Source organism: Acinonyx jubatus, chromosome E2 (genome assembly GCF_027475565.1).
Source record: "Acinonyx jubatus isolate Ajub_Pintada_27869175 chromosome E2, VMU_Ajub_asm_v1.0, whole genome shotgun sequence".
Lineage (NCBI taxonomy): Eukaryota > Metazoa > Chordata > Mammalia > Carnivora > Felidae > Acinonyx > Acinonyx jubatus.
Genome location: NC_069396.1, coordinates 58,765,812 through 58,779,717, shown reverse-complemented (window position 1 = coordinate 58,779,717; position 13,906 = coordinate 58,765,812). Strand labels below are relative to the sequence as shown.

At 45.7% G+C, this 13,906-nt stretch overlaps 1 protein-coding gene across 8 annotated transcripts in view; it reads left to right on the top strand.

The window, feature by feature from the left end:
* The window catches only part of PEG3 (paternally expressed 3), a 32,804-nt gene extending 19,658 nt beyond the window's left edge, over positions 1-13,146 (top strand). For all 8 annotated transcript variants that reach the window (XM_027037421.2, XM_053210587.1, XM_053210586.1 and 5 more), the window contains 4 exons: positions 43-152; positions 4,066-4,168; positions 5,235-5,327; positions 5,496-13,146. In XM_027037421.2, the coding sequence (XP_026893222.1) occupies positions 43-152; positions 4,066-4,168; positions 5,235-5,327; positions 5,496-9,520 (4,331 nt within the window). In that variant the 3' untranslated portion in view covers positions 9,521-13,146. The remainder of the gene's footprint in view (positions 1-42; positions 153-4,065; positions 4,169-5,234; positions 5,328-5,495) is intronic.
* Positions 13,147-13,906: the final 760 nt, after the last annotated feature.

The following is a 13,906-nucleotide window of genomic DNA, read 5'->3' as shown; positions in this document are numbered from 1 at the left end:
ACACCACACCCTGTCCCTCTGTGACGCCTTGTCTCTTCCCAGGACTTCCTCAACGGGACCTTTCCCTTCCTCTGATGGAGAAAACAACTTTTGCAACAGAAAGAGAACGCAAACGTAGGGATTCTGTGATGGATTATGAGTCAAGATCCCAGGTATGCTTAGGTCTCCTCTCTTTCTGGAAAGGCCATCTTCATTTCATGGCAGAGAGGCCTTTCTTTCCCAGGAGGGTATGCTCATCCACCCTTAGAATCCCACCTGGGTGCGCAGAGGGGCACTTCTGCCCTGCATGGAGCCCAGGCCTGTCCGCAGAGGTGGCAAGTGGCTGGGGTGACTCCTGCCTACTTTCTGATTGACCCACATTGTCAGAGGAGCACTTTGCCATCCCACAACTGTGGCATGTGGTACGTCGGTCATGTCAGTGGTTCCCTATGGAGCCAGGGAAGCAGAACCGTTGCAGGGGTCTTTCTGGCCCACTGCAGGGAACCAGGGAGGCTGTACATCCACACAGCACACAGGCAAGAGAGAGCGAAGGCTCTGGAGCCAGCGAGGGCTGGGTGTGAGGCCCAGCTCTGCCACCTGCTAGGTGTGCAGCCTTGGACCATTTGCTTGACTAAGCTGAGCCTCAGTTTCCTCATTTGAAGAATGGATGCAGTGATTGGGTCAGTGGGCTGCTGTGAGGAGTGAGTGTGATTCATGTGTATCCAAGAAGGGCTTAATGTGATGCCTGGCATGCGGTCGGCACCGCCTGCGTGTCGGCAGTTCTGGCAGTAGTTTTAGGAGGCGGTATGCTGGGGAGATCAGTGGAGGGGAAAAGGCCTTGGGATCTGGGCTGACCTGTATGGAGTAGGGTCACTCGTGACCCAGCATTCTGAAGGGGAGCCGCAGCGTGGAAAGGGCTTTGAGAGGAAGGGGAGCCGAGTGCAAGGAACCTGCATCTCCTTTTAGCACTAGGGACCTCGCCCAGGTCAGGGAGTGCCATGGTGTCTGAGGTCGTCTGGGTCCCCACATGCCCTGGAAACTTCAAGCCTTAACGACAGAGTGGAATTCAGCAGTCCCACAAATAAGCCTTCGTGGGATACCGTGTGATGCTCGTTCCACAGAGCTCTGGGAAGGAAAAATTGAGCGCTGGGAAGCAGTTGTCCCAGTGGTTTGGATTTGGATTTGAAAGGAAGCATCTTGAAGGCAGTAACCCTTGACTTCTGAAGGCCAGGTGAAGGTAGGGTCAGGAGGTCTCCGGCGAAGGCCCGGGGACAGGAACCAGACAGAAAGGCCAGGCAGGCCGGAACCCCGAGGGCAAAATTTCTGAGTCAGCCACAAGGTGGGGTTGGGCCTGGCTGCAAGGGTCTTGTGTCCTGCAGCCGAGCAGAGAGCTCAGGTCAGTCCCCCGTGCACTCCTGCAGCGGCACTCAGAAGTTGGCATCAGCCGATAGAAGGCTTCGGATCCCACCCTGAAATCTCTGTCACCGGTCCCCTGTCTGGGAGATAAGCAAGGAATGCAGGTGTGTATGAGAGGGAGGAATCGGCAGTGTCCAGATGTTGGAAGCAGAGCACCCCAAAGCAGCAGTTACAGGGGAAGGGATGCAGAGGAAGGTGGGTAGGGTCGGAGGTGACTGTCCCTCCAGCCCAGATGTCCTTGTCCCTTGTGCCAGGGAAACTAAGTTTGTGACACACTTAGTTTGCTACTAATTTTGTTATCTTATTTGAAGAAACCAAATTGGCCAAAATTTTAGGAATCTAGACAAAAATACTAAACAGACTCACTCTTAAGCTTGGTTTTTGAAAACAAAAAGGCTCTGTGATACGCCCTTACCTCCGAGAATGTGGTGCGGTGTGCATGCACGGCTTGCAAGCCCTGCTCCGTTCCCACTTGTCTGTAGAGGGATGAGCGATACGAGCCGTTGTTTAGGGGGTGTTGAAACAGTCATGAAATAAAGATGAGAGGAGGTTGCTAATTGGCTTTTGTCTTACTTTGCTCTTTAAATGCCTTTCCTCGACCCCAGTGAGGGTTGGCTCCTGGTCAGTGTAGGCCGAGAGTCTAGTCGCGGCGGGTCACTCCTAACCCGGCGTGCCAGGCTGGCGGCAGGCAGACGAATGGTATCGTGAGGCACCCAGAGCAGGAAGTCCTCATCCTCTTTTAGCACCGCATGTAACTCTCTGAGCTGCCTGCTCTCCGGGTGTCACCCATTCGAGTGGAACTCGGTGGGCGCTCCTGCAAGTTGAGGTGCCGTTTTGGCTGCAGATACTAAGTGACGAGCCACTATAGGGACGCCCACTTATGGAGATTAACTTTACCTTAAATAAAGCATTGTTTTTCTTTCATAGAACAGTGTAGTTCAAAATTCAGTGTGCTCTTATTTTACTCAGGCAGACAGAAAGAAGAGTGTGAAAAATAACCCTTCCCTTTTGCCTTTGCCCATGGGGTCTCTCAGCACTGGGGACGGTGACCTTTCTGACTCCCTGAGCCTCCCAAGTTCTTGACCTCCTCTGCTCTCTCTGCTAACGCCCCAGGTCAGGAGCCCTGGTTTCCTTCCTCTCACTACGGATGTCCTGTGTCCCTGCTGGTGTAGCAGAATACGCCAGTGCTGGGACTCAGGACATACTGTCACAAACCTGAGCCTAGTGGAGCTTTGGCTCTTGAGCTTGCCACCGGACAGGGGCTGGGCAACCAGCAAAAATGATGCCAGTTTGCTCTACAGGGTGCCTGTCCCGAGTTTTAGAGCCTCCTGAGCTTCTGTAGCTTGTGCGTCGTTCTAGGCCTTCTCAGCCCAGACCCAGAAAGAATTCTAGTTTTGAAACTCTGCTCAGTTTTGGCTGTGGCTTTTGCTTTTCATCACTAGATGTTGGGAGTTGCATCAATGAGGCCTTCCTCTAAATCCCAGTGTATGTGCTGGTTTATCTTGTCGTGCGTGCCCTCGTTTCCGCATTTCACACGGCTGTGTCTGTGCCACTTCCCAGCAAGGAGCTGTAATAAATTCAATATCAAAATGTCTTTACATAGTAGTTTAGTAATTTACATTTTTTTTTTATGTAATTCTTCTTGATGTTTGAACAACACGTCCCATTGCAGAAAACCCTCACCTGTAATATCGCAAGGCGGGTTGATGCTGACTCTCCCATTTTACAGATGAAGAACCTGAGGCTTAGAAAGATTTCTGTTCCCAAGGTTGCATGGCTCAGAAATGGTACAGTCCTCCTTTGGTCCTTGAGTTTTCTCTGGTTCCAAAACCTGTGGGCTTCCCACGGTGCTATGTCCATCCTTACATCTATCTCCAGGCCTCAGTGCCATCCGTGGTCCCTGGGACAACACTTCCCTGAGACTGCTAGTGTCCTAGGGCATCAGTAAGAAAAGGTACTGTGAGGTCCTGCATAGGAGACTCTTCCGAGTAATTCAGGGACTTGTAAAATGACTTTTAGAGACGTGTTCAGCAGGTGGGAAAGTCAGCTATAAAATGAAGGCATTCAGTGCTTCAGGTTCCATCGGGGTTATTTGGGACATCTCCACACCTGGAACAGCACAGCATGTACCCATGTTGTGCAGTGAAGGTGAACACAGGACACAGTGGGACCGCGGAGGGAGGCTTAAGTCCCACCTCCTGACCAGACGCCTGCTGAAACACGTTTTCCGTCCCTGCACATGCCACGTGTAGTCCATGTTTGGCCTGTTGAAGCTCTCACACCACCGCCCCCTTTCTCTGTGTCAGAGTCTTCCCACTTAAGGCCCCACTGAAGTTCCTCTACCAAACCCATTTAGCACTGATTATCTGTACCCCACTTTATTGTTTATTGTTCTCTAATTGTTTCATGAGTCTTTTCTCTCCAACCAAATTATAAGCTGCATGAGGGCAAGGAATGTGTGTCATACGTCTTTTGGATCTTCCTCACAGTCTAGCACCAAGGTAGGTACGCAGTAGGTCCGTAGTAAAACTCGCCCTGGATCACTCAGAACCCCAGACACTGTGCGCACTTTCTACATATCTGTGTGTGTAGCGCCCGTATTGCCAGCATTCTTCTCTCTTGGGCACCCATGGAAGGACTCCATCGAGAGGTCTGTGTTTGGTATTTTAGGATGCCGTGTCATACCAGGACGTTGTGAACCTGACCGAGGACAGGAAGCCTCAGAACCCGATTCAGGACAACATGGAAAACTACAGGAAGCTGCTCTCTCTGGGTAAGCAGAGAGACCCAGTTACTGGAGCTTTTTGTCACCTGACTCTTAAAGCTGTAGGACATTAGACTCCATGTTAATATGTTTGGATTTTAAGGGTGATAAGAAGCCTTTGGAATATTTTAAGCAGAGAAATAAATGATGAGATGTGTTTTTGAGAAATCATTCTGGCTGTGGGTATATTGAGTATATTGTACAAGGTCGTGGAGAATGGGGAGATGGCTCTTGCCACGAGTTGGTACTTTTTCTAGAGAGGTGGCAGTGAGGATTTTTAAATACCTACTTAGAATGGGATCCTGAGTTCCAGTTTGGACTTCCCTTGAAGTTGGCTAGCATAGTGGGCAGTTGGCTGGCACTGAGGGGAGAGAGCTTTGCAAGGCAATGGAGCCTCAGGGAGCTCTGGTGTTAGGGGAACAGCTGAGGAAGAGTCAAGAAAGAGGAAGAGAATCATGGAAGCCAGTGAAAAAGAGGGTGTCAGGATTTAAGTGTTCATTACAGGAAGGTGAAGACTGAAAAAGGTGCACTGAATTTCAGGACATGTAGTGGTCTCTGTGCAGATTTCTAGGTGGAATCAGGAGAATTAGTTAAAATTCAGGTAATAAGTCATACAGAGAAAGACAGATACCATATGTTTTGACTCTTAACGTGGATCCTGAGAAACTTAATAGAAGACCATGGTGGAGGGGAAGGAAGAAAAAAAGTTAGAGAGGGAGGGAGCCAAACCATAAGAGACTCTTAAAAACTGAGAATAAACTGAGGGTTGATGGGGGGGGGAGGGGAGGGAGGGGAAAATGGGTGATGGGCATTGAGGAGAGCACCTGTTGGGATGAGCACTGGGTATTGTATGGAAACCAATTTGACAACAAACTTCATATTAAAAAATAAAATTCAGGCTAGAATGGGCTGAGGAGTGGACAGTAAGGACATGGGACTGCACATAGAAGACACTCCAGGAGTTGGGCGTGGGCCACCTCCTGTTTAGTGGTTCCTAGGAAGGTAGGCACCATCTTACGGTGATGAGTCTTGTGCCCAGCTTGAGCGTAAGCTGTCATATCATTCTTGTGAACAGGGGTTCAGCTTGCAGAAGACGACGGCCACTCCCACATGACACAGGGCCATTCATCGAGGTCAAAGAGAAGTGCCTACCCAAGCACCAGTCGAGGTAAGCACGAGGCAGGTTGTACCTAGTGGCCATTTGAGTTAATGAGATGGGAGCCTTACGTACGTATTGGTAGACCTGTTACATTTTATATTCACACCATCGTCACAGAAGTCTCAATGTTACAGGTATAGGAATTAGGGAGTATTTACACTTGGGGTTTCTTTTCAGGTCTAAAATCTATGCCTGAAACCAAAAAGTCAACCCATCGGCGGGGAATTTGTGAAGATGAATCTTCCCACGGGGTGATCATGGAAAAATTCATCAAGGACGTTTCGCGCAACTCTAAATCAGGACGGGCAAGGGAATCTAACGATCGGTCCCAGAGGTTCCCCAGAAGGCCAGACAATGATTGGAAGGAAGTTTCGTTCAACAAGAGGGAGTCGGTGATTCAGGAGAGGGGCTATGAAGGGAATGGCTTTGGGGGAGGCTTTAATTTTAACTCGAGTCTTGTTTCCAAAAAGAGAGTTCTTGAGAGAAAAAGGCGCTATCAGTTTGACACAGATGGGAAGGGTTCAGCTCACGAGCAGAAGGGCTATGCAAGGAAGAGACCTTTTGAATGTAGTGAAATGAGAAAAGCCATGAGCATGAGCAGCCTTAGCGCCCCCTCCTTCACTGAGTCGCAGCCACTTGATTTTGGGGCAATGCCCTATGTGTGTGATGAATGTGGGAGGTCTTTCAGTGTGATTTCCGAATTTGTCGAACATCAGATCATGCATACTAGAGAGAATCTCTATGAGTATGGTGAATCGTTTATTCATAGTGTGGCTGTCAGTGAGGTTCAGAAAAGTCAGGCTGGAGGGAAACGCTTTGAATGTAAGGAGTGTGGGGAAACCTTTAATAAGAGTGCCGCGCTTGCCGAACATCGGAAAATTCATGCTAGAGAGCATCTTGCAGAATGTAATGATGAGGAGTATGAGGAGCCATTCATGCCTAGCCCAACCTTCAGTGAGCTCCAGAAAATATATGGGAAAGATAAATTCTATGAATGTAAGGTGTGTAAGGAAACCTTCCTTCATAGCTCTGCCCTAATTGACCACCAGAAAATCCATGGTAGAGATGACAAAGATAATGAGCGTGGGGAAGGCTTTAAACCCAGCCCACCCCCCAATGATCTTCCGAAAACGTATGGTAAAGAGAAAATGTATGAATGTAAGGTGTGTGGGGAGACCTTCCATCACAGCTCATCCCTGAAAGAACATCAGAAGATCCATACTAGAGGAAACCTCTTTGAAAGTAAGGGTAAAGTGTGTGAGGAAACATTTATTCCTGGTCAGTCCCTTAAAAGGCGTCAGAAGACGTACCCAAAAGAGAAGCTGTATGACTTTACAGATGGCGGGGATGCCTTTAGGCAAAGCTCAGACCTCAGTGAGCATCAGAAAATTCATTCTCGAAAGAACCTCTTTGAAGGCAGGGGGTACGAGAAGTCTGTCATTCATAGCGTGCCCTTCACTGAATCCCAGAAGAGTCATACTATAACAAGACCACCTGAAGATGATGAGGACCAGAAGGCGTTCACCGTCAGCTCTAACCCTGATGACAACCAGAAGGTTCCTCCTCAAGAAAACGTCTATGAGAGGAAACCATATGAGAGGTCTGTTATTCATAGCTTAGCCTTTGCTAAGGCTGAGAAGAGTCACAGTGCAGTGGGGCCCAGCAAACCAAAAGTGATTGCAGAGTCTACCATTCAAAGCTCAGGTGTTACCGAACACCAGAAAGCCCATGCTGGAGAGAATACCTCTGAAGGAAAGAAATACGAGAGGTCTGTTATCCATAGTGTAGCTGCTTTCAAACCTCCCAAAAGTTGCGATGGAAATGAAGTCGTTGAATGTGAAGAGAAGGGAGAATCCTCCACTTCTGTTTCAGACTGTCATGATAAGCAACAGACAACTCCTGCCAGAGAGAACCCTAATGAAGGGGGTAAGAATAACAACTACAAGGACTCTGTCATACAAAGTGTATCCCATATGGAATCTCAGAAAAGTCCAGCTAGTCAGGGATCCAGTGAACTTAAGAAGGATGGCGAATCATCTACTCCCACCTCAAATGTCCGTGAACATCAGAAGGCTCGTTCGAAGAAGAAAAACATTGAGCGTAGGAACTATGAGACCTCTGTAATTCACTCCCTACGTTTTGGTGACCATCAAACATTTCGCCCTAGAGAGAAATTCTATGAATGTCCAGAGTGTGGAGAATCTTTTGTTCGTAGCTACGACCTCACTGAGCATCTGAAGATTCACGATAGAAAGAAGCCCTCTGGAAGTAAAAACTACGAACGTTCTGTAATTCGCAGCTTAGTCTCTACTGATCCTCAGACGAGTTACGCTGAGCAGCAACCACAGACAAGTTATGCTGGACACTCATCACAGATGAGGTACTCTGACCAAGCAGCGCAAACGAGTTACGCCAAACACCCAGTGCAGACGAGTTACTCTGGAATGCACATGAGTTACGCTGTACAGCCAGGGCACATGAGTTACACACAGCAAGCAGCACAAACGAGCTACATGGTGCAACCGACACAAATCAGTTATGACGAGGAGCAAGCGCAGACAAGTTACGCTGAACAGCAAGTACGCAACAGATGCAGGGAGTGTGGGGAATGCTTTGCCACCATCGGAGACCTTGGTGCACATCAGAAAATCTATGCCCGAGAAGAATTCCATGGTCGGAAGCTCTTTGGAGACACTGTTATTCAGGGCATAGGCCTTGAAGGGCCTCGGCCGGAAGAGCCTCGGCAGAATGAGCCAGATGAGCAGGACGAGCAGGACGAGCCTGAAGATGCAATCTATGGCTGTAAGGACTGTGGGCTAGGCTTTGCAGATCGCGCAGACCTTAAGGATCATCAGAAAGTTCATGGCAGAGAGTATCTCATCGATAGTCGTGAGTACACCCATTCTGTAATCCACACCCATTCTGTCAGCGAGTATCAGAAAGATTACATTGGAGAGCAGCTCTATGAATGCCCGGCATGTGGGGAATCCTTCGTTCATAGCTCATTCCTTTTTGAGCATCAGAAAATCCACGAGCAAGATCAATTTTATGGCCAAAGAAGGTATGATGAGCCTTTTGTGCAGCCCCTGGTCATCAACCCGCGGAGGCCTCGTGCCCCACAGAAGAATCCCACTGCAGGAACATCCCTTCAGTGCCATGTGTGCGGACAAGACTTCATTCATGGCTCTGTCCTCGGTGAGCATATGAGAATTCACACCAGAGAGGATTTACCGGAACAGGGCCAGAGAAGTGAAGATGCAGTGAGTCCAGGCTTAGCCCTTACTGAGTTTCAGAGAAGTCAAACCGAAGAGAAACACTATGAATGTAAAACATGTGGAGAAACCTTCCTCAATCAGTCAGACCTTAGGGAGCACATGAGAATTCACGAGAAAGACGAGCCCTATGATTATGGGGCCTCTTTTGTTCATACTTCCTTTCTTACTGAGCCCCCCAAAAGAGATTCACCATTCTATGAATGCAAGGACTGTGGGAAGTCCTTTATTCATAACACCGTTCTCACCAAGCACCAGAAGCTTCATCTTGAAGAAGAGGAAGAAGAAGGAGCCCAGGAGGTGGAAGCCAATGTCCTTGTTCCACGAGAAGTGCTGCGGATCCAGGGGTCAAACGTAGAGGCTGCCGAGCCCGAGGTGGAGGCTGCCGAGCCTGAGGTGGAGGCTGCCGAGCCCAATGTGGAGGCCGCCGAGCCCAATGGAGAGGCCGAGGGACCAGATGGGGAGGCTGCAGAGCCAGATGGGGAAGCCGAACAGCCCAACGGAGAGGCCGAACAGCCCAATGGAGATGCTGATGAACCAGACGGGGCAGGGATCGAAGACCCAGAGGAAAGAGCTGAAGAGCCAGAGGGAGATGCTGATGAGCCAGATGGGGCAGGGATCGAAGACCCAGAAGAAGAAGGCGAAGATCAAGAGATTCAGGTTGAGGAGCCATACTACGACTGCAGGGAATGCGGAGAAACCTTTGCTTCCAACTCTGCCTATGGTGAGCACCTGAAAACCCATGCCAGGGTGATAATATTTGAGCCTGGAAATGTCTATGGGGAAAGCTCCCGCTACACTGAACATGCCAGCACCAGCACCAGCGACAACGACAGGGCCGATGACAAATATTTCAAGTGTGATGTCTGTGGGCAGCTTTTCAGTGATCGCCTGTCCCTCGCTAGACACCAGAATACTCATACCGGCTGAGAACATAAGTATAAAGGTTAGGAAACCTTCACTTAGAACTTGACCCTTACTAAACCAGAGACTTCAGACCAATCCATAACAATGTCAGAAGAAACTTACCTTGGCACGTACACACCTGACTTTTAACATCAGACAACTCAGACTAAAAAGAAACCAAAGGTGGAAACTGCTTTGGTCTCAGCTCTCCCCCATCTAGCTCTCCCCCATCCAGCTGTCTCCCATCCAGCACCAGTGTGTGCATATGGGAAAGCTCTAGCACATACCTTGCATCTGAGTGACCTTATTGAGGGAAAACCCCAGGGGTTTTTGAGACTACAGAAATCGCCCCAGTCAACTGTAAATGACATTTCTGTAACCTATATATAATGCTCCCTGCAGTGTATATAAAATAGCATATCGTAGCAAAACAGTAATCACATATCTTTGGATTTGATATTATATACAGTTACAGTTTACTGTGCAGAGGTACCTTACCTGGTACTCGGATTTTTTTTTTTTTTTTGGAGGAGGAAGAGAGCAACAAATTAGAATATATTTCTAAGCATCTTAGATTCTGAGAAAGACTTCTTGTGCATTATTTGGACCCCATTGGTATCGTTTCGAGTAATTGTGTGTCATTCCTTACTGTTAAGTATTCCTGTACAAGTGTAAGCATGAAAGGTAAAATGTCTTTTATTCTTTGCTGTTTGAAAAGAGAAGTGTTTTGAACTTCCTTTTCAGCCATTTCGTCGACACCAACACTTTGGAACCTAATGCTGTGTAAGCCTTTACAATATGTGGATTGGCCTTTTGTGACCCAAAGTGGTTGGTTGCCACATTGTACCTTGCAGTGGTTCTCATGCTAAAATATTACAAGTTTTGTTTTTTTTTTTTAACCAACCTGATGTGTGTTTGATAATGAATTTACAAAAACTGAAGCTTTTCCCTATAAATCCTACGTTTTTGCCTTTAAAGAGTGGGTTGCAACCATCACTAGATCACAGTAGTGCCTACTGACGGTTGAGAACCAGAGGGAGAGACTTTTGTGTTGTAAATAAGGATGCAGGCTAACAACTTCCATCACTTCCTTTGTGCGCTTCCTGCCTTAAGTGACAAGTAGCATCGTGGCTTCAGTAGTGTGAACTGCCACAAGTCAGTCTGCACCCTGGGTGCCCAGGAGCTAGTATCCTTAGAGCTTTCTATCGCTTACCTGATTTCTTGTCTTCACCTGTCTGACCCTCCTCCCCCATGTCTAACTTAAATTTTAAAAATTAAAAAAAAAAAAACAAAAAAAACACAAAAAACAACAAAAAAAAGCTTTCTTTACAGTCAACTTAAGCTTAACATGGACTCAGGTTCCCCAGCAGCCTTAATTTGTTTCCTTACCATCTGTTCCTCCCTCTTGCAGCCCTTCTAAGTATTTCCGAGCTATCTATCCACTAGTGTCACGTTTGTCGGATCACCTCAGTTTTCCACTTAATCACAAATTGACCTCATAGCTTGAGGTTTCCTGTGTCCTGTTCTGTGGACCACCTGTACTCCTTTTGCTTCCCCTCCCCTTGCATAATGACTATTAAATTTTTTGGCTTTGAGTTGGCTGGAAAAAAAAATTAAAAAAAAAAAAAAAACCTTAGAAGTGGATCTGTAGATTAAGTGAGCAAAAGACAACAGCAGATAATTTGAGCAAGCAAAATTAACCTATGTGCTGGGGGAACGTGTCTAAATCTTCCTCTCCTAGATCCGCGTGGTTAGGGCTTGGGGAACGTGTGTCAGAGCTGCAGGGAATGCCAAAGTTGAGGAAGGCTGTAGGGTTGAGAGCACGAAGCAGAAATGAGGAAGCCAAAGAAGGAAGTCCTAATACATCGCCAGATCTAGGAGGGTGGGGAAGCAGACAGAAGGAAAAATGGGAAGCAGGGCTGGGAAGCCCAGGTTGGTGGGAATGAATTGAGCAGGATGTCCTGGGCCGTGAAGAAGGGGCCTTTTTGGTATAGGTGAGGGCCAGCTGCATCGAAGGACCTGAGGTTGGAATGGACAGCCAAGAAAACAGGAGAATCGAGGCCCCGCAGCACAGGAGGGGGACCCTTTAGATGGGAACCAGCGTTATGTTATCAGGGTGAACTTGGGTTGATCGCTGTTGGCAGTATTAATTGGTAGAACCTTTTCAGAAAACAACTTGCCAAATGACAGGGTGTCCATTCCAATCTCATGTTAGTGAAAAATTAGGAATGACATAAATGCCAAAACAATAGGACGATTACGTGAAGGTATTCATGGACTGTACGCAGCTGCTTAAAAATGATAATCGAGAGTTATGTAGCAACGTGGAAATATATTTACGGAATATTAAGTGGAAAAAGCAGGACACAGAATTATATTTATACTACAATTATAACTGATTAAAAATGTATGCTTATAGTCAAAAGCTGTTGTGTTGTTGTTGTTGTAGGCTAATAGTTGAGCATTATTTTCTTAAATTCTTTGAATGTTCTTTATAGTAGTGTTACTAAAAAGTTTATAATCACGTTTCCATTGTGAACATAATTTGAACACATCATCAGACACTTGGAAAATACAGAAAAGTGGAGGAAAAAAAAATCCATATTCCAACCTTCCAAAGACAGATACACACTCTTCAACATCTTGTTTATTCTTGTTTCTGTGCACAGGTTTATGATTATAACTGTGTCAAAACGTGTATTCAGAATAGCCGTTATGTTACCTTTGTGGAATTATGGTTAAACACTTTCATCTTAATGTTTTCAAATGTTCCTTATGATAGTGTTCTTATAACAAAGTTTATTATGTTTGTTTCCATTACAAGCATAATACATACCCAGAGGAAAATTTGGAAAATATAGTAAATTAGAAAAGAGGAAAAAGTCACCCATATTCCCAACACCCAACAACTACTGTTAACATCTTGATCTATTTCCTCCATCTTGTTTTAGTGCACAAGCTTGTGATTATAACAGTGTTAAATATGTATGCATAAAGTCTAAAATGAAAAAAATACTGAAAATAATTAAAATAGTGTTGTCATTGTGGGATTATGGTTAAATATTTTGTCTCAAATTCCTTGAATGACCTTTGGTGTTTTGGTATTAAATCTTGTGTATGTATTTCTCCATTACAAATATAATACATACTCATAGCAAACTTTGGAAAATTCAGTAAAACTAGAAGAAAAGTAATTCACCCATATTCCCAACACCCAGCAACAGTTGCTGTTAACATCTCGGTCTGTGCACCAGTCTATGATAATTAGGGTGTTAATGATAGGTATACATAGAGTCAAAGATGGGAAGAAATATGGAAAACAATTAAATAGTTGTGTGGTCGTTGTGGGATTATGGTGAAATATTTTGTCTTGGTTTCCTCGAATGGTCTCTATCATAGTGTTTTGGTAATCCACCTTTATTACATATATACCATTATAAACACTGTATGTGTTCATTATAGAAACTTTGAAGTTACAGAAATGTAGAAGAGAAACTCACCCATATTTTCACCATCCAAAGACTGTGGTTAACATCTTGATATATTTTCTTCATCTTGTTTCTGTGCACAGGTTTTTGGTTTGTTAATATGGTTGTGGTTGTTCTATCTATCTGTAATAGTGTCAACAATAAAAATAAAGTTAAAAATAAGATATTGGTCAGTCTCCTCTTTTGTCCATTTTACAAGTTTGGGGTTGGTAAATATAGTCTTTTGTTATGACCAGAAGTCCAAAAGCTCAGTGCCTCCTTAGGCCCTTAAGTTTGGCTTACAAATCTTACTCCATTTTTAAGTATTGCATATCTCAACAATTCCTTTTAAGAGTACATGATTATGCATTAAAAATTTTTTTCTATGTTTTTATTTTATTTTTGAGAGTGAGAGAGAGAGAGAGCAGGGGAGGGGCAGAGAGAGATGGAGACAGAATCTCAAGCAGGCTCCAGGCTCAGTTGTCAGCGCAGAGCCTGATGTGGGGCTTGAACTCACAGACCACAAGATCATGACCTGAGCTGAAGTCGGATGCCCAACTGACTGAGCCACCCAGGCATCCCTTTGAGTCCACATTTTTAACTGCACTTATATATATTCCAGTAGCGTTTTTTTAACTTGATAACCACAACTGTATTTCAGTTACTTGAGTTAGCATTTTTAATTTTTAATCTCAAATAGGAGATTCTCTCAAACAAAAAAACCCCACAAACAAGAGTGAGCCCTTAACATAAAAAGGTTAATATCATGGTTTAGAATCTCTTTAAAGTGTCTATTTCCAACTCTTCCTTGAGGTTAAAAGTTTTCAGGGGAGTCACTTCCCTTATTTTAACCTGACTTTACCACCCAAAACATCTCACGCATTTGGTAGGGTGTCATTCCCCGGTGAACTGGGAGTTTTTTGTTTTTTTGTTTTTGGTTTTT